The sequence below is a fragment of the Syngnathoides biaculeatus genome, chromosome 11, assembly GCF_019802595.1.
Source record: "Syngnathoides biaculeatus isolate LvHL_M chromosome 11, ASM1980259v1, whole genome shotgun sequence".
NCBI lineage: Eukaryota > Metazoa > Chordata > Actinopteri > Syngnathiformes > Syngnathidae > Syngnathoides > Syngnathoides biaculeatus.
The window spans coordinates 9,281,016-9,305,567 of NC_084650.1; the positions used below are offsets into that span (position 1 = coordinate 9,281,016).

Consider the following 24,552-nt stretch of genomic DNA (forward strand, 5'->3'; position numbering starts at 1 on the left):
GTGCATCTTCTCTTAGGCAAGGGGAGAAGGAGAGTTGGTAGTTGAACCTCAAAGTACAGGAAGTCATACCAGGAAAGCGGTTTGCAAAGAAGAAGTGGAACACTGAGATGACCAAGGAGAGGAGAAAGGAATACATTGAGATGCAACGGGCAAAAGTAGAGGTGGGGAAATCCAAACGAAGTATATGAGGGTATGGAGGACCAGGTTGGACACTAAAGAAAACGAAAATGATCTCTACACAATGGCCAAAAAGAGGGATAAACTTGGAAAGGATATGCAGTAGTTTAGGGTGATTAAGCACCGAGATGAAAATGTTTTGACTGGTCCCAGTACTGAGCTAAATACAGTCACTGTGATTTGACGACCATGGTCATGCTCACGCACCATCGCGCTCGCAAATCTCCACAGTCAAGCATGAAAAATCACGCACGTAAAATTTGAGTAGAAAAAATAGACATTGAAAGATGTCGCTTATTTTGTGTCATCTTGACATTGATTTACGTTTTTATTTCATAAATGTGAACTAAACAAGCCTGCTCCTAAACAATCAGTATTCACCCAGAAACAGGAAATGCAAGTTAACCGTAGTGAACATGTCCCGAAGTGATGCCAAAAGCGCATGTTCCGAGCTGCTTCACGGACTGCAAGCAGATTTATGTGGAAAGTCCTCAACATAATGTGCCATGGCAAAGGAAATTCAGTTACACCAGGGGTGCTCAATGCGTCGATCGTGAGGCAGTTTTGGTTTGTGTGACTGCATGTCCAAAAAAAAAAAAAAAAAAAATACGTCGAGCGCATTCTGGCATGCCAGCCTCCTATTTACGGCAGTCGTGGGGATGCGTGCAGCCCCCCCAAACAATGCATGACGATTGCCGACAGGAACTTTGTTACAATGTATTGCTAGCTTCTTGCCATTAACCCCGATTATGTTGAACTAAACTTTCAGCATTTTCAAAACATTGCGGGTATAGACTGTTCGTGTTTGTTCCTTGACAGGGCAGTGAATTTAACTTTTCTTCAGATAAACCTTGTCAGATCGAGAATTTTTATTGATTAAATATTTTAAATACCGTTTTATCATTTTCTACTAATATCAGTTGAAATTGGAAATTAGCATTTCTGAGTTTGACATTTTTGTTTTCCATTTTAGTTACGTATTTGTTTATTTTATTTTTACTTTACAGTTATATTATTTATCCAGTAAGTTATTTTAAGGTCTTGAGATTCCTTCCCTAATCACACCCGCAACTTTTTCTGCGTGCCTGACTGACCACACCCGTACATTTTTCAAATGTGAGTGACTGTGAATAAATGGAAATTAAAATTTGAGAAGTGCATGAATGGAAAAAAGTGAGAAGGAAGAGTAGAAGAAACGGGTATGGTGGATCTCGAAGTTGCAATCATTAGAATCAGAATCATTTTTTGGCCAAGTCTGTAAAAACATACAAGGAATTTTTCCTCTGACAGTTGGTGTTGCCCTGGTACAACATTCAGAACAAAGAACAACAAAGCAACAAGAAAAAGACATTTTTGTTTGTAGGAACTTTTTCCTTATAAGACTCGTGCAAGATTTTTATTTAGAACAGGTAAGAGATAAGTGTGTCAACGTCCTACATTCTGTTAAGCTTGTGCAGAGTGCCTTTACCCGTTCACGGTTAACATAGACCAGTGCAATGACAATTGTGCAAAGGGAGCAGATTAAAGCAACTAACCATGCGATAGTCTACAAAATATATTACTAATACTAACAATAGCACAAGGCAGAAAATGGTATGTTCACTGATCGAGAATTTAATGACTTATTTGCCAGAGCGAAAAAAAGGTTTCGAATACTTGCTAGTTTTGACTTTCATTGATCTGTAGCACTTTCCCGACGAAAGGAGCTGGAATAGCTGGTGGCCACAATTTGGAGGATCCTGAAGGATCCTGCCTGCTCTGGAACTAGTTTGCGTTGCGTCCAAGTCCTCAAGAGTGGGTTGCGTGGTGCCAACAATCCGTTCAGTGGTTTTGATTGTCTGTTGCAATCGGACTTTGTTCTTTTTTGTGGCGGCCCCAAACCAGACTATGATGGATGCGATGGACTGGATGACCGCTGTGTAGAACTGTCTCAGCAGCTCTTGTGACAGGCCGTGCTTCCTCAGAAGCTGCAAGAAGTACAGTGCCTTGTGAAAGTACTCGGCCCCCTTGAACTTTTCAACCTTTCTCCACGTTTCACGCTTCAAACATGAAGATATATATATATATATATATATATATATATATATATATATATATATTTTGTCAAGAATCAGCGACAAGTGGGACACATTCGTGAAGTGGAACGGAATTTTTGGGCTATTTTAAACTTTTTAACAAATAAAAGCCTGAAAAGTGGGGCGTGCAAATGTTATTCGGCCCCCTCGCATTAATACTTTGTAGCGCCATCTTTTGCTGCAATTACAGCTGCAAGTCACTTGGGGTATGTCTCTGTTTTGCACATGGAGAGACTGTAATTCTTGCCCATTCTTCCTTTCAAAACAGCTTGAGCTGAGTGAGGTTGGATGGAGAGCGTGAACAGCAATCTTAAACTCTGCCCACAGATTCTCGATTGGATTCAGGTCTGGATTTTGACTTGGCCATTCTAACACCTGGATACGTTTATTTGTGAACCATTCCATTGTAGATTTGGCTTTATGTTTTGGATCATTGTCCTATTGGAAGCTAAATCTCCGTCCCAGTCTCAGGTCTTTTGCAGACTCCAGACTGTATTTGGCTCCATTCTTCTTCCCATCAATTTTAACCATCGTCAATGTCTCTGCTGAAGAAAAGAAGGCCCAAAACCATGAGGCTACCACCACCATTTTTGTCAGTGTGGATGGTGTGTTCAGGGTGATGAGCTGTGTTGCTTTTACGCCAAACATATTGTTGTGCTTTGAGGTCAAAAAGTTGGATTTTGGTTTCATCTGACCAGACCACCTTCTTAGACACATTTGGTCTGTCTCCCAGGTGCTTGTAGAAAACTTTAAATGGGACTTTTTATGGATATCTTTGAGAAATTGCTGTCTTTTTGCCACTCTTCTACAAAGGCTAGATTTGTGCAATGTACGGCTGATAGTTGTTCAGACTCTCCCACATCAGCTGTAGATCTCTGCAGTTCATCCAGAGTAATCATGGGCCTCTTGGCTGGATCTCTGATCACTCTTCTCCTTGTTCGAGGTGAAAGTTTAGAGGGAGGGCCACGTCATGGTCGATTTCCAGTGGTCTGATACTCCTTCCATTTCAATATGAATGCTTGCACAGTGCTCCTTGAGATCTTTTAAGGTTTGGAAATCTTTTTGTATAGAAATTCTGCTTTAAACCTCTCCACAACAGTATCTTACACCTGCCTGGTGTGTTCCTTGGTCTTCATGATGCTATCTGCACTTTAAACAGAACCCTGAGACTATCACAGAGCAGATGCATTTATACGGAGACTTGATTACACAAAAGTGGATTCTATTTATCATCAGTCAACATTGGATCATTCAGAGATTCTCTCTGAACTTCTGGAGTGAGTTCTCTGCACTGAAATTAAAGGGGCCGAATAATATTGCATGCCCCACTTTTCGGTTTTTTATTTGTTAAAAAAGGTTAAAATACCCAATAAAATTTGTTCCATTTTGCGATTGTGTTCCACTTGTTGATTATTGACAAAAAAATGAAAATTTCATATCTTCATGTTTGAAGCCTGAAATGTGGCGATAGGTTATAAAGTTCAAGGCGGCTGTATACTTTCACAAGACATTGTACATCCTTTGCTGGGCTTTTTTTGAGGATGGAGTTAATGTTCGTCTCCTACTTCAGGTCCTCTGAGGTCTCGACGGTTGACACAAAACATTTTTACAGCATCAGGGGCAGCTGTGGTGAAGGATGCCTCCCGAAGTCCACAATCATCTCTACAGTCTTTTGAGTGTTCAATGCCAGGTTGTGTTGACTGCATCAAATCTCCAGTCTCTTCATTTCCTGTTGATATGCAGACTCGTCGCAATCTTTGCTGAGGCCGATGACCGTGGTGTCATCAGATGTTTGACAGTCGGATGCCACGAGGTGCAGTCATTCATGTAGAGCGAGAAGAGCAGATGGGAGAGGACACAACCTTGGGGTCCACCGGTGCTGGTAGTGCGTGTGGATGGGGTGGTGTCCCCAAGCCTCACCTGCTGCGTCCTGCTCGTCAGGAAGTTGTAGTTAGACCGGGAGATGGCAGGCGAGATGCTGAGCTGGAGATGTTTGGAGGAGAGGAGTTCAGGAATGATGGTGTTAACCGCCAAGCTGAAGTCCATGAACAGGATCCTCGCATAGGTACCCTTGCTGTCAAGATGGTTCAAGGATGAAGTGCAGACCCATGTTGACGGCATCATCCGCAGAATTGTTAGCTCGATTGGCAAACTGTAGTGGGTCCAGATGAGGACCTGTGACCCTCTTGAGGTGGTCCAGCACAAGGCGTTCAAAGGACTTTGACTATAGATGTCAAGGCAATAGGCCTGTAGTCATTAAGACCTGAGACTGCTTCTTTTTTCGGGACCGATATAATGGTGGAGCATTTGAAGGAGGTTGGTACTTCACAAAGTTTTAGAGACCCATCGAAGATCTTTGGGAAGTCAGGACCAAGTTGGTCTGTGCAGAATTTGAGGCAGGATGGGGACACAAGGTCTGCGCCCGCTGCTTTGTTCTCTTTTGTTGTTTGAAAATCTGTCTGTCACTTTTCCTGGATGTTAAATTGTGGAGTGGAAGGTGGTATGGTTTGTGGTGCGGCTTGGTGGGTGCGTGGTGTGTAAATGTCAATTTCAAATCCGCAGTAAAGGCTATTTAGGATGTCGTCGGCTAGCCCGCTCTTGTATTCTACCGGGGGAGAACATCGCTTGTAATTAAGGAGCGATTGTAATCCGTTCCAAACTGATTTGGAGTCATTTGCGCTGAAATGTTTTCCATTTTAACTGCATAGTCCTTCTTTGCAATGTTAATTTATTTCGTGAGCTAGTTTCTAGTGCGATTGCAGAGGGCCCTGCCCCCAGTACGCTATGCAATCTCTTTAGACTGGTGGAGTTGCCGAAGTCTGGCTGAAAACCATGGCTTGTTGTTTCGTTAGGGGGCAAGTTAGGAAGGCACAAGAGAGGATGAATAATGGAAAGGCTGTTGGTCCTGATGACATACCCGTAAAGGTATTGAAACATTTTGGAGAAGTGGCTGTTGAATTTTTGACAGATTTGTGGGTGAGACGCTGTCTGAAGCAGTGTGCTAGTTCCCAGTTATAAGAACAAAGACAATGTGCAGAGCTGTGGGGACTAAAGAGAATGAATAAGAATCAGCTGGCCAAGTATTTAAGAACACACAATTTTTCTCTTGCACTCGGTGCCGGCCTGCTATGACATTAAGAACAAAATTGATGAGCCGCACAATGACGTTATGAGAGAGAGGACTGCAGGGCTAGACTCGGGACAGAAATAATAACAGTGAGGGATGCTGTCAAGCTGAAGAAGGAGTCATATCGGGAGTTTTTGGCCTGTAGGACTCCTGAAGCAGCTGATAGGTACCGGCTCGCCAAGCGGAATGCAGCTTCGTTGGTCACTGAGGCAAAAACCTGGGCATGAGAGGAGTTCGGTGAGGCCATGGAGAATTCACTGGCATCTCAGGAGGGGGAAGCAGTGCACTGTCAACACTGTGTCTAGTGAGGATGGGTCGCTGCTGACCTCAACTCGGGATGTTGTGAGGCGGTGGGGAGAATACGTCGAAGACCCCAATTTCAACAACATGCTTTCCCATGAGGAAGCTGAGTCTGGGTTCTCTGAGGCTGGGTCTTCTATATCTGGGGTTGAGGTAACCAAGGCGGTTAAAAAGCTAATTGGTGGCAGGTGGTAGATGAGGTTGGCCTGGAGTTGCGAAAGGCTCTGGATGTTGCGGGGCTGTCCTGTTTGACACGCTTCTGCAACATCGCATGGACATCGGGGACAGTGCCTCTGGATTTGTAGCCTGGGTTGATGGTCCCCCTTTTAAAGAAGGGGGACTGGAGGGTGTGTTCCAACTATAGAGGGATCACACTCCTCAGCCTCCCTGGTAAGGTCCATTCATGGATCCTGGAGAGGAAGGTCCATTGGGAAGTCAAATCTCGGATTCATGATCCTTCAACAGGATCCTTGAGGGTGCATGGGAGTTCGCCCAACCAGTCTACATGTGTTTTGTGGACTTGGAGAAGGCGTTCAACCATATCCCTAAGTGAGTCTTGTGGTGAGTTCTTCGGGAGTGTGGGGTATGGAACCCCCTGATACGGGCTGTTCGGTCCCTGTACGACCACTGTCAGAGTTTGGTCCACATTGCTAGCAATAAGTCGGACTTGTTTCCGGTGAGAGTTGGATTCTGGCAAGGCTGCCCTTTGTTACCGATTTAGTTCATAACTTTTATGGACATCGGAGGTATCAAGTGTGTCCGGTTTGGTGGCCTCAGCATCGCATCTGTGGTCTTTGCAGATGATTTGTTTCTGTTGGCTTCATCAAGCCATGATCTCCGAGTCTCACTGGAGCAGTTCGCAGCCGAGTATGAATCGGCTGGGATGATAATGAGCACCTCCAAATTTGGTTCTCAGTCGGAAATGGGTGGCATGCCCTCTCCGGGTCAGGGAAGAGATCCTGCCCCAAGTGGAAGAGTTCAAGTATCTTGGGTCTTGTTCACGAGTGAGGGGAAAAATGGAGCGGGAGATCAACAGATGGATTGGTGCAGCGTCTGCAGTGATGCGGACTTTATATCGGTCTGTTGTGGTAAAGAGGGAGCTAAGGCGAAGCTCTCAATTTACCAGTCCATCTACGTTCCAACCCTCACCTATGGGCACGAGCTGTAGGTCATGACAAAAAACAAGATCTCAGATACAAGCAGCCAAAACGAGTTTCCTCCGCATGGTCTCCGGGCTCTCCCTTCAAGATAGGGTGAAGGCTCTGTCATCTGCGAGGAGCTAACTGTCGAGCCGCTGCTCCTCTGCATTGAGAGAAGCCAACTGAGGTGGCTGGGGCATCTGATGCCTACCGGACGCCTCCCTGGTGAGGTGTTTTGGGCATGTCCCACCAGAAAGAGACCCCGGGGACGACCCAGGACACGCTGGAGAGACTATATCGCTCAGCTGGCCTGGGAATGCCTCGGGATCCCCCCCCAGTCAAGCCAGAAGAAGTGGCTGGGGAAAGGGAACTCTGTGTATCCCTGCTGAAGCTACTGTATTTACCCAGCGACCTGACCACAGAAGTGGTAGAAAATGGATGGATGGATGGATCAATGGATGGAAGGAAGGAACTAAAGCAGCCATTCAAATAGCTCCATGTGTGCCTGAGCCTTACACTTTGTGAATACATTCAGAATCACAGTTGAACGTGGCTTCTGTCTGAAAAGTTGGAAATGTTTTCACAGTCTTTGTGACACTTCTGCAAAGGGAGGGCTCCCGGCTGTCCATAGCTGGAGCCGAACTGATAGGATAAATTAGTGAGTCAGGCAATTACTGTCGAGCTAATTGTAAGTCATACTGACATCATCCTCTTCGTCCCTGTGCTGTTGCTGGAGGCATGACAGCTTTGTCTCCAGGACTGTTGGACTCTGTCTTGAGCTTGTAGAACTATTCCATCTCTTTGCAGCGGTCTGCTTTGAGCATTGTGGTGCGTTTGCTGAGCTGTTGCATGTCGCCGGGGGTTTGATGCAGTAGAAGAGTTGCTCACTGTTGCTTGCTTCAGCCCATAATTCAAGCAATTGGTCATTAGACGGTCGGTTGGCTAAGTCTACAAATTTAGCTCTTACGTGGGCAATTTCAGCATAAGTGTCTTGTAGTTTTTGTAGTATTTTGTTGAGCTCTGAAAGTTAGTTTGTTAGAAAGAGGGACCTTGGTTGATTTATCATCGTCACAGTTTAATTCACAATTGTGCAGCATCAGCTGCAGCTGTAAGATCGGCTGTCCGAGTCTTCACATCATCATGTTGCATTACACCATCCAGCCATGTTTAAATGTCCAGCAGTACCTGTCAATTGTGTAGTTAACCGGATTTGTTTCTGCTTTTCAGCTTCTAGTCTGACCTCCACTTGAGCGTCCTCTCTGTTTCTCCATTTGAGTTGCAACACCACAGAGGAAAGGAGATTTTTAACTTTTAAAGTTTTGCACTCGTCGTCACTCCCAAGTTGTGCGATGTTTTCAGTGAGGACTAGGCCAGCATTTTTGACTGATCATGCATAGCTCAGGACCAGGTCCCAGGTTAAATTACTGACAAGCTCTTCAAGTGTGTCAAAATTGTTGTATTGACTGGGACTTTTTGAATGTTTCCCCATGATTGCTTTGTGTGTGCATTGGCTATACTTGTAAGCTCGTTTGGGCAGTGCGTATAGAAGAAAATCAGGACAATATAAGCGTTGTCATTAATTGTGAAATACCATTTGCAAATTATGGTGTGAGGTTTCCATTTTTCTACTGCTTCTCCGGGTTGGGTCGTGTGGAAGTAGCTTCAGCAGGGATACCCAGACTTCCATTTCCCCGGTGGTGACCAATTGACCGCTCCGCCCCTATCTTTACTCGAGTGACCAAGACATACAGTCGCAGATGACATGACTACAAAGTCGATCCATCGAACTGCGGCGTAAGGTGTCCTGGTGCCTGGTGCACATGTGGACACCCTTATGCCTGAACATGGTGTTCGTTATGGACAATCCGTGACGAACACAGAACTCCAATAACAGAACACTCGGGTTGTGATTGGGGGGGGGGGTCTTCCTAAACACGCCCTTCCAGGTTTCACTGTCACTGACATGACCATTGAAGTCCCCCAGCAAAATGAAGGAGTCCCCAGAGGGAGTACTCTCTATCACTCCCCCTAAGCACCCCAAAAAGGGTGGGTACTCTGAACTGCTGTTTGGTGCATTAGTACAAACAACAGTCAGGACCCGTCCCCCTACCTGAAGGTGGAGGGAGGCTACCCTCTCATCCACCGGGGTAAACCTCAACATACAAGCCCCGAACTAAGGGGCAATGAGTATATCCACACGTGCTCGGCGTCTCTAACCTTGGGCAACTCCAGAGTATAAGAGTCCAACCCCTATATATATATCTATATATATATAGTCGGAACATCTTGACCTCACGCACAAACTCGGGCTCCTTTCCTGCCAAAGAGGTGGTATTCCATGGTCTTAGAGCTAGTTTCTGTACCCAGGGATTGGATCGTCAAGGTAGTGAGCCATGGGAAGGGGGCACCCATGTTACCTTTTCGGGCGATGCCCGGCCGAGCCCCACGGGTGCATCCCCGACCACCAGGTGCTCACCTTCAAACCCCACTTCCATGCCTGGCTCCAGAGCGGGGCCCCAGTGACCCGCGTCCGGGCAAAGGCCCCTAACCTAGGACCTTGCCATAGGTGACCCTACCAGGAGCGTGAAGCCCCAGACAACTTAGCTCCTGGGATCATCAAAACACACAAACTCATCCAGCACGATAAAGTGATAGAACGAAGAGGGGGTGAAGTTTAACACGTAACTTTAAAGATTTTCGAATGTGCAGAGAATTAAGTGTTGGTTATTTTAAACATGCTCACACTGAGGAGAGACAGAAGCAAAAATTATATTTTGAGTCAGTTACTTTTCAAAGTGAGAGCATCTCCAAGAAAAAGCACCATGTTTCTCTCTCCCAAGTTCTCTGGGGTGTTTGTCTTGACCTAAAAAAATCAGGAAAACCCTTCTACCAATGTTTAATGCGCACCACTAATTTCCTGCGATCATATGCTCAAGCTATTCGGAATGGCCTGTTTCTATTTTGGTAGGTTTGTACTTTTATTGTTTGTTCTTGTATTTTTAAAAAAATTGTCTGTACAACAATCATTCATAAAAATCTTTGTGCATGTGCTGATGTAGCAGTAATAATTATCTCTGGACAAGCCACAGGATTGGCTTGTCCTGGTCCCTGTAATTCTCAGAACAGAATCCCTCAACCAACTAAAATGAATGCTCAATGACGGCATAACATTTTATTAATGCCGTTGACAGGACAAGCCAAAAGAAGATAATGCGTATTACAGTCTTAAACTATTTAACACTGTTTATTTAAAAAAAAAAAGAATATTTGTGCATATTGCAGCTTATCCATTACATGACACATCCTTTGCCAGGACTTCAAAACAAGCATCTGACTCATCTCTAGTCTGAAAAATATCCATAGTAGCTTCCTTTGATGCATTGCTCTCGAACTCATCGATGACTTTTTGCGGTGCCTCCTGCATTGCATCATGAGCAGTGCTCCCACAGCCTGTCATCCTCTGTGCCATCCATGGCGTTTGTGAGGAAACATTTTTTGAAACCCAAGAGTTTTGGTTCTGCAGCACAGCCACTTGCCCTCTGTTTGACTACAAATTATAGAAGCTCTTCTCTCGCGTCAGGTCGCTATCAAAACGAGAGCTCAAACTACATAGGAGTGTAATGGGCACATTTAAAAAAAAAATAAATAAAAAAAAATAACAAAAAAGAGTACTTCACGTGTCCGCTCTCCCATTTTATTTTTTAAATGTGCCCAATGTGTAGGTTTCCAATGACGTTACCACAGTAACAGGATTCCCTTCGAGCAATGGGATGAATTAACGATGGAAAAAAAATTCACGCTTCACCTATCACCTGTGTTCTCTGAACTCTGTGACACACAAGATGGCATAATTGGAAAGCTATCTATACGCTTGTACTACGTAGTTTAAGATCACGTTGTTTTGAATGCGACGTGACACCTTAAGAGCTCTCGTTGTTTTGAAATGTCGCATTGCCCCCGGGTTGCCTAGTACGGCAGGAGTACTGACACTTTTCTTTTAAAACGGGCTGCATAACTACCCCTTGTAATCGACATTTTTTTTTTTATCTTAGTTGACATTAAATCAGACTCATGGACACCCATTTCTGATGTGTGGTGCAGTAGGATTAAATATGCTAAGCTAATAATCATAAAATTCCAAAATCCCAGGAAGCGGTCAGAGAGCTCAGGTTGGTGACACACATTACCATAATACATATAAATGTGCAACATAAGACATTGAATGAGTGTGTTTCTTTCGGCTATATATATATGTATATATATGTATATGTATATATATGTATATGTATATATATGTATATGTATATATGTATGTATATGTATATATATGTATATATATGTATATGTATATGTATATATGTATATGTATATATATGTATATGTATGTATATGTATATATATGTATATGTATATTATGTATATGTATATGTATGTATATGTATACGTATATACATATACATATATATATACATATATACATATACATTCATATATACATACATATAATGCAGCCCTATGGGGGCACAAACCAGTGCAATCTGTAGGCCGGTCCCAAGCCCGGATAAATGCAGAGGGTTGCGTCAGGAAGGGCATCCGGCGTAAAAACTGTGCCAAACAAATATGAGCGTTCATCTAAAGAATCCCATACCGGATCGGTCGTGGCCCGGGTTAACAACGCCCGCCCCCGGCACTGCTAACCTGCAGGGCGTCGGTGGAAATTCAGCTACTGTGGGTCGAAGACAAAGAAGAGGAGGAAACCGGATCCAGCGTCAGAAGAAAAAGAGGAATGCACAGAGCCTACAACTGAGTGTAGGGACTTTGAATGTTGGGACTATGACAGGAAAAGCACAGGAGTTGGTTGACATGATGATTAGGAGAAAGGTTGATATTCTGTGCATCCAAGAGAGCAGGTGGAAAGGTAGTAAGGCTAGAAGTTTGGGAGCAGGGTTTAAATTATTCTACCACGGAGTAGATGGGAAGAGAAATGGAGTAGGGGTTATTTTAAAGGAAGAGCTGGCTAAGAATGTCTTGGAGGTGAAAAGAGTATCAGATCGAGTGATGAGACTAAAATTTGAAATTGAGGGTGTTATGTATAATGTGGTTAGCGGCTATGCACCACAGGTAGGATGTGACCTAGAGTTGAAAGAGAAATTCTGGAAGGAACTAGATGAAGTAGTTCTGAGCATCCCAGACAGCGAGAGAGTTGTGATTGGTGCAGATTGTAATGGACATATTGGTAAAGGAAACAGGGGCGATGAAGAAGTGATGGGTAAGTACGGCATCCATGAAAGGAACTTTGAAGGGCAGATGGTGGTGGACTTTGCAAAAAGGATGGAGATGGCTGTAGTGAACACTTATTTCCAGAAGAGGGAGGAACATATAGTGACCTACAAGAGCGGAGGTAGAACCACGCAGGTAGATTATATTTTGTGCAGACGATGTAATCTGAAGGAGGTTACTGACTGTAAAGTAGTGGTAGGGGAGAGTGTAGCTCGACAGCATAGGATGGTAGTGTGTAGGATGACTCTGGTGGTGGGTAGGAAGATTAAGAAGACAAAGGTAGAGCAGAGAACCATGTGGTGGAAGCTGAGAAAGGAAGAATGTTGTGCGGCCTTCCGGAAAGAGGTGAGACAGGCTCTCGATGGACAACCGAAGCTCCCGGAAGACTGGACGACGACAGCCAAGGTGATCAGAGAGACAGGCAGGAGAGTACTTGGTGTGTCATCTGGTAGGAAAGGGGAGAAGGAGACTTGGTGGTGGAACCCCAAAATACAGGGAGTCATACAAGGAAAGAGATTAGCGAAGAAGAAGTGGGATACTGAGAGGACTGAGGAGAGGCGAAAGGAGTACATCGAGATGCGACGTAGGGCAAAGGTAGAGGTGGCAAAGGCTAAACAAGAGGCATATGAAGACATGTACACCAGGTTGGACACGAAAGAAGGAGAAAAGGATCTCTACAGGTTGGCCAGACAGAGGGATAGAGATGGGAAGGATGTGCAGCAGGTAAGGGTGATTAAGGATAGAGATGGAAATGTGTTGACTGGTGCCGGTAGTGTACTAAATAGATGGAAAGAATACTTTGAGAAGTTGATGAATGAAGAAAATGAGAGAGAAGGAAGAGTTGAAGAGGCAAGAGTGAAGGACCAGGAAGTGGAAATGATTATAAGGGGGAAGTCAGAAAGGCACTACAAAGGATGAAAAATGGAAAGGCAGTTGGTCCTGATGACATACCGGTAGAGGAATGGAAGGAATTTGGAGAGATGGCTGTGGAGTTTTTGACCAACTTATTCAACAGAATACTAGCAGACGAAAAGATGCCTGAAGAATGGAGGAAAAGTGTTCTAGTTCCCATTTTTAAGAACAAAGGGGATGTTCAGAGCTGTGGGAACTATAGAGGAATAAAGTTGATGAGCCACACAATGAAGTTATGGGAAAGAGTAGTGGAGGCTAGACTCAGGACAGAAGTAAGTATCTGCGAGCAACAGTATGGTTTCATGCCTAGAAAGAGTACCACAGATGCATTATTTGCCTTGAGGATGCTCGTGGAAAAGTACAGAGAAGGTCAGAAGGAGCTACATTGTGTCTTTGTGGATCTAGAGAAAGCCTATGACAGAGTACCAAGAGAGGAACTGTGGTACTGCATGCGTAAGTCTGGTGTGGCAGAGAAGTATGTTAAAATAGTACAGGACATGTATGATGAAACTGTGTTTCTCAGCGACAGCCCAGAAACCTGTCTGCTCCAGAGAAGATCTGTGTGGAGGAGTGGGCCAAAATCCCTCCTGCAGTGTGTGCAAACCTGGTGAACAACTACAGGAAATGTTTGACCTCTGTAATAGCAAACAAAGGCTAGTGTACCAAATAACAGTTTTCTCAGGTGTTCAAATACTTATTGGCAGCTGTATCACACAAATCGTTAAAAAAAATTATACATTGTGATTTGTGGCTATTTTTTTTATTATGTCTCTCACATTGGACATGCAGCTATGATGAAAATTTCAGACCCCTCCATGATTTCTTCGTGGGAGAACTTGCAATATAGCAGGGTGTTCAAATACTTGTTTTCTTCACTGGTGTGGTCTTGGTAGTCTGGAGGAGTCATTTTTTTCTCTTGTTGGTGCGTGACATTTAAAATAAATCTGGCTGAGGAAATGTATATGTGTGAGGAGGGAATGATTTTCATGTGTATGATGTAGCTCTTTCATTTTTGTAAAAAAAAACTTCACGATTGGCGACAGGAATGTTTGTTACAATGTATCACTAGCTTGTTGCCACGAACGCCATTGGGGTTATAGACCGACCGTTCATGTTTATTCCTTGACAGGCCAGTGGATTTAAGTTTGCTTCAGATAAAGTTTGTCAGATCAAGAATTTTTATTGATGAAAAATTTTAAATACCGTTTTTTATCATGTTCTACTAATATCAGTTGAAATTGGAACTTATCATTATCATTGAGTTTGAAATTTTTGTTTTCTATTTTAGTTATGAATTTGTGGGGTGGGGGGGGTGAAGCCCAAGGGAGAAGAGATAACGAGGGTAAATGACTTCAAAAACTTGGGGTCAACATTCCAAAGCAATAGTAAGTGTGGTAAGGATGTGAAGAAACTGGTCCAAACAGGTTGGAACAGCTGGCGGATGGTGTCTGGTGTGTTATGTGACGGATGATTCTCTGCTAGGATGAATGGCAAAGTTTATAAAATAATGGTGAGGCTGGCCATGATGTACAGAGTAGAGATTGTGGCACTGAATAGACAACAGGAAGCAGAGCTGGAGGTGGCAGAAATTTAGATGTTGAGGTTCTCGCTAGGAGTGAGCAAGTTGGATAGGATTAGAAATTAACTCATTAGAGGGACAGTCAAAATTGGAAAATGAGACACAATCGTGAAGTGTAACGAAATTATTGGATATTTTATACTTTTTTAACTCTCTCTGGACCAAATAAAATTTTGCAGAGAGAAAAATCTGATACTTTCAGAAAATTATACTCTGGACTTAAAATTTTCGATTATATTAATCCTGTTGCAAATTTGCAACCCCTGCCCGGAAAGGTTTAACAAATAAAAAAAACTGAAAAGTGGGACGCGCAAGATTGTCCGGCCCTTTTACTTTCAGTGCAGCAAACTCACTCCAGAAGTTCAGCGCAGATCTCTGAATAATCCAATGTTGACTAAGTTTATTTCGGCTTGTCCCGTTAGTGGTCGCCACAGCGCTCACATTTGTTTGGCAGTTTTTACACCGGATGCCACTTCCTGACGCAAGTTGGAGGCCCCAGTGAGATATGAACATGCGACTCCTGGTTTACCAACCAATGCTCTAACCACTGAGCCATGGGGCCTCAAACAGATAACTGGGCCATACAGGCATCGAACCCACGACCTTGGCATTATTAGCACCACGATTGAACCAGCTGAGCTAACCAGCCCAATGATGATAATGATGATGATAAATAGAACCCACCTGTGTTTAATCAAGTCTCCGTATGAATGCATCTGCTTTGTGATAGTCTCAGGGTTCTGTTTAAAGTGCAGAGAACATCATGAAGACCAAGAAACATACCAGGCACGTCCAAGTTGTTGTTGTGGAGAGGTTTAAAGCCAGATTTGTATACAAAAAAAAATCCCAAGCTTTAAACATCTCAAATGGCACTGTGGAAGCAATCTTATAGAAATGCAATGAGTATCAGACCACTGCGAATCTCCCAAGACCGGGGCGTCCCTCTAAACCTTCACCTTGAACAAGGAGAAGACTGATCAGAGAGGCAGCCAAGAGGCCCATGATCACTCTGGATGAACTGCAGAGATCTAAAGCTCAGGTGGGAGCGTCTGTCCATCTGACAACAATTAGTTGTACACTGCACAAATCTGGCCTTTATAGAAGAGTGGCAAGAAGAAACCCATTCTCAAAGATATCCATAAAAAGTCTCTTGAAGTTTGCCACAAGCCACCTGGGAGACACACCAAATGTTGTAGAAGGTGCTCTGGTCAGATGAAACCAAAATCCAACTTTTTGGCCACAATGCATAATGATGTTTGGTGTAAAAGCAACACAGCTCATCACCCTGAACACACCATCCCCACTTTCAAACATGGTGATGGCAGCCTCATGGTTTGGGGCTGCTTTTCTTCAGCAGGACAGGGAAGATGGTCAAAATTGATAGGAAGATGAATTGAGCTATTTACAGGACCATTCTGGAAGAACCTGTTGGAGTCTGCAAAAGACCCAAGACTGGGACGGAGATTTAGCTTCCAACAGGACAATGATCCAAAACATAAAGCCAAATACTTGCACAAGGCACTATACCATTTAAGGTTTTTTTTTTCAGGACACACAATTTCATCCCTGAAATCTGAATAAAGAGTATTTCCACTTTTTAATGATATTTCTTGCACTGTATGCTGTTTTTAAATTTTACTTTTGTACTGTAAATGTCACACAGTCCCACAGAACGAAGACCATAGACCAGTTATTTTTAACAATTACCTCTGTGTGCACTGTTTCACAAACAAATTCACGGTTCAATATTCAGTTCATGTCCACAAACAAAAATGTAATTTACAATTTCATTACTTTTATGACCATGCAAGTTGCTTTGTGGGACTCTTGGAATTCCTTACTCTTATGTAAAGGTTTTGTTTCAACGTAGTTTGTCTTTGTCTCCAATGCATGTCCAAGGATCTTAAGCAAGACAAGTATACGCTGCAGAGGGAAGTGGCGCTCAAGACCCGGCTAATTGAATCATTGCATTCAGAGGTCGACAGTTTGAAGAAACTACATCGACAGAAGATGGATGAGCAAAAGGAAAAACTAGAGAGGAGTCACTTCACCGCCATTACTGAACTAAACAACAAGGTACAATGAGTTCAACTATAAAATACAATTTAAGAATCATGACATTTAAAGAGAAGATAATACCATACTTTCTTTTGTATAATTTGCTCACAGATTTAATGCACGCCCTCAAAGTTGACTCCAGAAAACAAGACATTTTCCAGTCATGTACATTTGAGGACAAAAGTTTACACACACTGCAAAAACCCACATTTCATTTTTTGTCTCACTGTATAAAGTCAAATCAGACTAAACTTCTCCCGTCTAAAGTGTATTTAATGTCAATTTTTGAGCGCAAGTTATCTTACCTAAACGAAAATATATGTTTAACTGTACCATAAAATGCATATCTTGTTCGATGTTTCTACCGAAAAATATAAGTATTTATGAATTAAAGTCTGAGAAGTTTGACCTAGTTTCCCCTATCTGACAAATGCCCCCTTTCGTGATGGTTTACCTCTGACGTGACAACTAGGCGACCTGTTGTGTCACGCCCAGTCAGCAGTCTGTCATATACAGGTGAACATTTCATCCTGCACACTTTTACTGGTGGACTCATCGCTGAGATGGGTTTTAAATTTAAAAAAATCTTCCAACCTTGATCAGTGCCTACCATACAGCCACTTACGACACCTGAACAGATTGGTGTTGCTTAAAGGACCAAACAGGAACTTTATTCAGCCGCTGAACCTGGACCCGGTTTGACAAGTTCAGAAGCGCCCCCCCCTGCAGAAAGTACCAAAACTGTGAAGAGCTTTTTTGAAAAGACAAGGTGGGGAGGTATGTTCATAGTCTTTTATTTCCTGAAAACTTTAAACACTGTTGACATGGTTGATGAAAGCAGCATATGTCGATCTTGAAAAAAATGTTTTATGACAGCAAGTGGTTTGACCATTCTCAACTAGAAAAACAGAAAAATATTGTACCCAAACCTTTTTTTCTTATTTAACAACTTAATGAGTTTTGCCAAATGTAAAGAAACAATGCCCGTGACCCAACCCCAAACAAACAGTATCACAAGGAAGTACTGTATACAGTGAAGAAAATAATTATTTGAACACCTCGCTCGATTGCAAGTTATCCCACTTAGAAATCATGGAGGGGTTCTGAAATTTCTATCGTACGTACATGTCCACTGTGAAAGAGAGACAATCTAAAAAAAAAAAAAAAAAATCCAGAAATCACAATGTATGATTTTTTTTTTTAACAATTTATTTGTGTCATACAGCTGCAAATAAGTATTTGAACACCCTAGAAAAACAATGTTAATATTTGGTACAGTAGACTTTGTTTGCAATTACAGAGGTCAAACGTTTCCTAGTTGTTCTCTAGGTTTACACACATTGCAAGAGGGATTTTGGCTCACTCCTCCACACAGATCAGACAGGTTTCTGGGCTGTCGCTGAGAAGCATGAAGTTTCAGATCCCTCCAAAGAATTTCTATTGAGTTTAGGTCTGGAGACTGGTGAGGCCACACCAAAACCTTGATATAATTCTTACGGAGCCACTCCTTGGTTTTCCTGACTGTGTGCTTTGGGTCATTGTCATGTTGAGTGACCCAGTCACGACCCATCTTCAATGCTCTTACTGAGGGGAAGAAGTTGTTCCCCAAAATCTCACAGTACGTTGTTGCGGTCATCCTCTCCTTGATACAGTGCACTCGTCCTGTCCCTTGTGCAGAAAAACACCCCGAAAGCATGATGCTACCACCCCCATGCTTCACAGTAGGGATGGTGTTCTTTGGATAGAACTTATCATTCGTCTTCCTCCAAACACAGTTTGTGGAATTATGACCATAAAGTTCAATTTTGGTCTCATCTGACCACAAAACCTTCTCCCATGACTCCTCTGCATCATCCAAATGGTCCCTGGCAAACTTAAGACGGGTCTTGAGATGTGCTGATTGAAACTCAAAGTACAGGAAGTCAAGAAGTGGGACAACAAGAGGACCGAGAAGAGTAGAAAAGAATACAGATGCAATTGAGAGCAAAGTTAGAGGTAGCGAAGGCTAAACAAGGGGCTTATGAGGACATGTACTCCACGTTGGCCACAAAAAAAGGAGAAAAGGATCTCTACAGGTTGCCCAGACAAAGGGGGAGATGGGAATAATGTCTGCAGCAGGTTAGGGTGACTTAGGATAGAGATGGAAATGTATTGACTGGTGCCCTTTGTGTGGAAAATAGATGGAAATATTACTTTGAGATGTTGAATGAAAAAAAGAGAAAAAAGTACAAGTGTGGTGGACCAGAAAGTGGCAATTATTAGTACGGTCCAAGTAAGAAACTCACGAAAAAGGATAAAAATGGAAAGGCAGTTGGTCCTGATGATATACCTGTGGCGGTATGGAAGCTTTTTGGAGAGGTGGCTGTGGACTTTTTGACCAACTTGTTCAAATAAATACGAGAGAGCGAGAAGAGGCCTGAGGAATGGGGAAAAATGTTACCAGTTCCCATTTTTAAGAACAAAGGCGATTTGCAAAGGTGTGGGAACTAGAGAGGAATAAAGTTGATGAGTCACACAATGAAGTTATGGGAAAGATAAGTATAGAGGAGACTCAGGAGAGATGTATCTGTGAGCAACAGTATGGGTTCGTACCAAGAAAGAGTACCACAGATGCATTGTATGCCTTGAGGATGCAAGTGGAAAAGTACACAGAAGGTCAGAAGGTGCTCCATTGTGTCATTGTGGATCTAAAGAAAGACCCTAACAGCGTATCAAGAGAGGAACTATGGTACCCCATGAAGATATCTGGAGTGACAGAGAAGTGTGTTAGAATAGTCTAAAACGTATGAGGCACCAGAAAAGTGGTGTGCCGTTGTTGTGACAGAAGAATTTAAAGTGGAGTTAAGACTGCATCAGGGATCAGCTCTGAGCTCTGGCAATGAAGAGGGTGATATGATATTAGACTGGAATCCCCTTGGACCATAATGTTTCGCAGACGCCATTGTCATCTGCAGTGATAGTAGGGAGGAGGTGGAGGAACAACTAGAAAAGTGGAGGCATGCCCTGAAAGGGAGAGGAATGGAGATTAGCCAAAGTAAAACACAATATACAGTGAAGAAAATAAGTCTTTGAACACCTTGCTCTTTTGCAAGTTCTCCCTCTTAGAAATCGTCGAGGGGTCTGAAATGTTCATCGTAGGTGCATGTCCACTGTGAGAGACATAATTGAAAAAGAAATATCTAGAAATCACAATGTATGATTTTTTTTTAACAATTTATTTGTGTGATACAGCTGCAAATAAGTATTTGAACACCTGAGAAAACCAATATTAATATTTGGTACATTAGCCTTTGTTTGCAATTACAGAGGTTGAACGTTTCCTGTAGTTGTTGACAAGGTTTACACACACTGTAGGAGGGATTTTGGCCCGCTCCTCCATAAAGACACACAGATCTTCTTTCGATCAGACAGGTTTCTGGGCTGTCGCTGAGAAGCACGGAGTTTCAGCTCCCTCCAAAGATTTTCTATTGGGTTTCGGCCTAGAGACTGGCTAGGCCACGGCAGAACCTTGATATGCTTCTTACGGAGCCACTCCGTGGTTGTCCTGGCTTTGTGCTTTGGGTCATTTTTCATGTTGAAAGACCCAGCCACGACCCATCTTCAATGCTCTGACTGAGGGAAAGAGGTTGTTGCCAAAAATCTCACAATACACGGCCGCGGTCATCCTCTCCTTAATACAGTGCAGTCGTCCTGTCCCATGTGTAGCAAAACACCCCCAAAGCATGATACTACCACCCCCATGCTTCACAGCAGAGATGGTGTTCTTGGGATGGAACTTATCATTCGTCTTCTTCCAAACACAGTTTGTGGAATATGACCAAAAAGTTCAATTTTGGTCTCACCTGACCACAAAAATTTCTCCCATGACTCCTCTGCATCATCCAAATGGTCCCTGGCAAACTTAAGACGGGTCTTGAGATGTGCTGATTGAAGCTGGGGATGTATGATTTCAAACTATGGCGTCTTAGTGTATTGCCAACAGTCACTTTGGAAACGGTGGTCCCAGCTCTTTTTAGGTCATTGACCAAGTCCTGTAGTGTAGTCCTGGGCTGATTCCTCACTTTTCCAAGAATCATTGAGACCCCATGAGGTGATATCTTGCATGGGGCTCCACACTGATTGAGATTCACAGTCATGTTTAGGTTCTTCCATTTTTTAATGACTGCTCCAACAGTGGACCTTTTTTCACCAAGCTGCTTGGAAATTTCTTCGTACCCCTTTCCAGCAGTGTGGAGTTGTACAATTTTGTCTCTGGTGTCTTTGGACTATTCTTTGGTCCAGGCCATGTTACAAGTTTGAGTCTTACTGATTGTATGGAGTGGATAGGTGTATTTATCCAGCTAATGACCTCTCACAGGTGCATCTGATTCAGGATAATACATGGAGTGGAGGTGGACTTTAAAAACAGACTAACGTGTCTTTTAGGGTCAGAATTTTAGCTGATAGACAGATGTTCAAATACTTTTTTGCATCTGTACCACACAAATATTTTTTTCTTTTTAGATTATCTCTCTCACAGTGGATATACACTTAGATGAAAAATTCAGACCCCTCCATGATTTCTAATTGGATACTGGATATTGGACAATACTTGCAATATAGCAGGGTGTTCAAATACTTATTTTCTTCACTGTGTCTGGCTTTATACAAGTGCAGGCAAGTTTATGTTCTGATATGTGAAGGGTTTATAATTTTAATAAAATACTACGTAGAATTAAAACGAGCAGTATTACATACTAGTCACTCAGAATAGTTTAACTGCTAACTAATGTAAATTCTCTGAGCCGCAGATTTGATTGGATACTCCCTTGGGAAACTTGGTTGTCGAGTAACCAAAAACTGCGACAGTTCCCAGCATCAAGTGGATTTACAGTGCCCTCCATAATTATTGGCACCCCCGGTTTACATGTGTTAAAAGCCTTAAAATAAATTCAGTGTCTATTGCAGAAAAATACTGTCACACTGAAAATTTTCGGAAAATGTAACCTTCAACTCAAATGAATTGGAAGAAAATAAAAAAAATCTGACTAAAAAATAATTATCTTTCATTAAATCACCTGTTCCACAATTATTGGCACCCTTAACAATTCCCAGGAAATAAATGTAATTGAAGCATTTCTGTCATTTCTACAGTAGTTTACAACGTTTACCAGAGAATGTACGAACATTTAATTAGTAATTCATCACTTCTTGTTTCCCTGGGGTATAAATATGACATGACACAAGGCCATTTCTCTTATCCAGTCTTAAACATGGGAAAGACAAAGGAACACAGTATACAAGTAAGGCTGATGTGCGTCGACCTTCACAGGTCAGGCAGAGGCTACAAAAAGATTGCCACTCAACTGCAGCTGCCCATATCCACTGTGAGAGGAATAATTAAGAAGTTCAAAACAACTGGAACACTGGTAAACGAGCCTGGAGGAGGACCCAGGTTTATTTTGCCACCACGCAAAGTGAGGAGGATGGAAAGAGAAATCAAAAGATCTCCAAAGCTCACTTTTACAAAATTACAACATATGGTTGCATCCTTGGGTCCCAAAGTCTCCAAATCAACCATCAGGTGCTGTCTACATGCCAACAAGCTGTTTGAGAAGCATGCACGGAGAAAACCTTTCCTCACTCACAATCATAAACGCAAACGTCTGGAGTTCGTCAAGCGGTATTAGGGCTTCAACTGGGACCGTGTGATTTGGTCAGATGAGGCCCAAGATTGAGCTTTTTAGCAACAAACACTCTAAGTGGGTCCGGCCTTCCACGAAAGATGCGGATGCTGAAAAGCACCTCATACCCACTGTGAAGTATGGGGGTGGGTCAGTGATGCTGTGGGGCTGTTTCGCTTCCAAAGGTCTTGAGAACCTTGTTAGGTGCATGGCATCATGAATGCTTTGAAATACCAGGACATTTTAAATCAAAATCTGTTGCCCTCTGCCCGATAGCTGAAGATGGGTCGTCCATGGTTTCTTTGAGCAAGACAATGACCCTAAACCTATGTCCAAATCTACACAGAAATGGTTCACCAGACACAAAATCAAGCTCCTCCCATGGCCATCTCAGTCCCCAGACCTCAACCCCATTGAAAACCTGCGGGGTGAGCTGAAGAGGAGAGGACCCAGGTGTCTGAATGATTTAGAGAGATTCTGCAAAGAGGAATGGCTGAAGATCCCTCTTTCTGTCTTTTCCCATCTTGTGAAACATTCTAGGAGAAGATTAAGTGGTGTTTTGTTGGCAAAAGGGGGTTGTACAAACTATTAACACCAGGGGTGCTAATAATTGTGACACACATTATTTGATGTCAAATAATTTCTTTATGTGGGATTTTTTTCCCCACTGAATAAATGCACTTGTATTGAAGGTTGGATTTTTCTCTTTTTTTCCATTAAGGTCCCATATTATTTAGAAAAAAAAAAAATATTAGAAGGTAAAAAACACATCTTAACCAGGGGTGCCAATAATAGGTGTAGGTGGGAGAAAATAGTATTTGTAATACTTTGAATTAGATCAACCAATAAAACTCTTTCCTTTGTTACCATATTGTCATTAGGAGATTTTATCAACATATGCTGCTTTAAAACGTCATCCAAACACAAAGCAAGGGCTGATTAAAGTGAACTGTGCCCCCCAGGAGACCTGTTTTCACCTCATCAAAAATAATTTGTGCACCATGAAATAGATTGAAATAAAGCTGTGCTTTATCGCTACATTTTTTTCCCATCTTATCAACTTTTAACCTTATTTTTCTATATTTATTACAGATGTTGCAGGAAGCATCTTCTACACAAGAGGTTGACATCAAACTACCAGATGATGAATTTGGTACTTTCCAAAAGTTGCCAGAGTGATGACATACCTGATCATGAGAAAGGAACATGGATATCTTTCCTGAAGTGCCATACTCATTCCAAATGTATCAATGTAGCCATGCAAACTGGTTGATAAAAGTACCCAAAATGACAGTACCCCCACAGACAGTTGGAACGCAGACTGATCCCATTGGGTTTTTTTCATTTGGTGAAAATGCTTCTAGTACTCCCCGAAAGCAGAACCAGAATACTGCAATATCATTGTTTAGTCCAATAAAACCACTGGATCGAAGTGAAGATACAAACCTGAATGATGCAAAGGACACAGAATATCAACCTCTGAATATTTCATTACAGGATACAGAGAAGGAAGTTATGTATGACAAAACCGAAGCGGAAAAAGAAAAACCACCGCCGTTGGACCCTGTCACTGAAAGGAACTACATATTTTTGAGAAACATTTGTTGAATCTGTTTGATATATGTCCACTATGTACTTGCTAAAGTCAAGGTCACATCAAAAAAAAAAACCTGACTGTGGATATGGAACAATGATACGCATTAAACAGAAATGCACAAGCTGCTCCTTTTCCAGAACATGGGACAGTCAACTAATGTTGAACAAGATTCCAGTTGGTAACCTAATGTTGTCGGCAACCGTTCTATATTCTGGTTGTCAGATAAGTCCTATATTATGTATGCTGCAAATAATGAACGTTTTATCCAATAGCAGACAAACATTTCAGTGCAAATGTGATGAAACATCTATACAAAATGTAAGCATGCAGTTCAATAACAATGCTATGATTCTAGTTCTGTGGTGTATGTTTACGTCATATACTAATATGCATCAACATTTACACAAAGACAAACAAAATCAGGATGTTGACTATTTAAATCCTGTGTACTCTTGGCCTTCTGAATTAGGAAGGTGTCATGAATCTCAGACACACAGCAGGTTGGAAGTGTCACATGGTTATTTGTGCCAACAATTCCCCAACACCATCTCACAAGCTGCCTATAAGCAGTATGTCGCATTAACCTGAAAATAAGAAAATGTACTCATAAGACAATTTTCCAGAATGGGACTTTGTTTGAACAAG

The 24,552-nt window shown here is 42.5% G+C and overlaps 1 protein-coding gene and 1 long non-coding RNA gene across 2 annotated transcripts in view; both read left to right on the forward strand.

Moving 5' to 3' along the window:
* Positions 1–24,552, forward strand: part of spdl1 (spindle apparatus coiled-coil protein 1) — a 140,359-nt gene that overhangs the window by 19,259 nt on the left and 96,548 nt on the right. The window contains exon 3 of the mRNA XM_061834071.1: positions 16,489–16,665. Coding sequence (XP_061690055.1) covers positions 16,489–16,665 — 177 coding nt within the window. The remainder of the gene's footprint in view (positions 1–16,488; positions 16,666–24,552) is intronic.
* On the forward strand, positions 17,134–24,261 carry LOC133508286 (uncharacterized). The gene is made up of 3 exons (XR_009797017.1): positions 17,134–17,163; positions 17,251–17,424; positions 23,403–24,261. It is a non-coding gene; the product is annotated as an uncharacterized LOC133508286 (long non-coding RNA).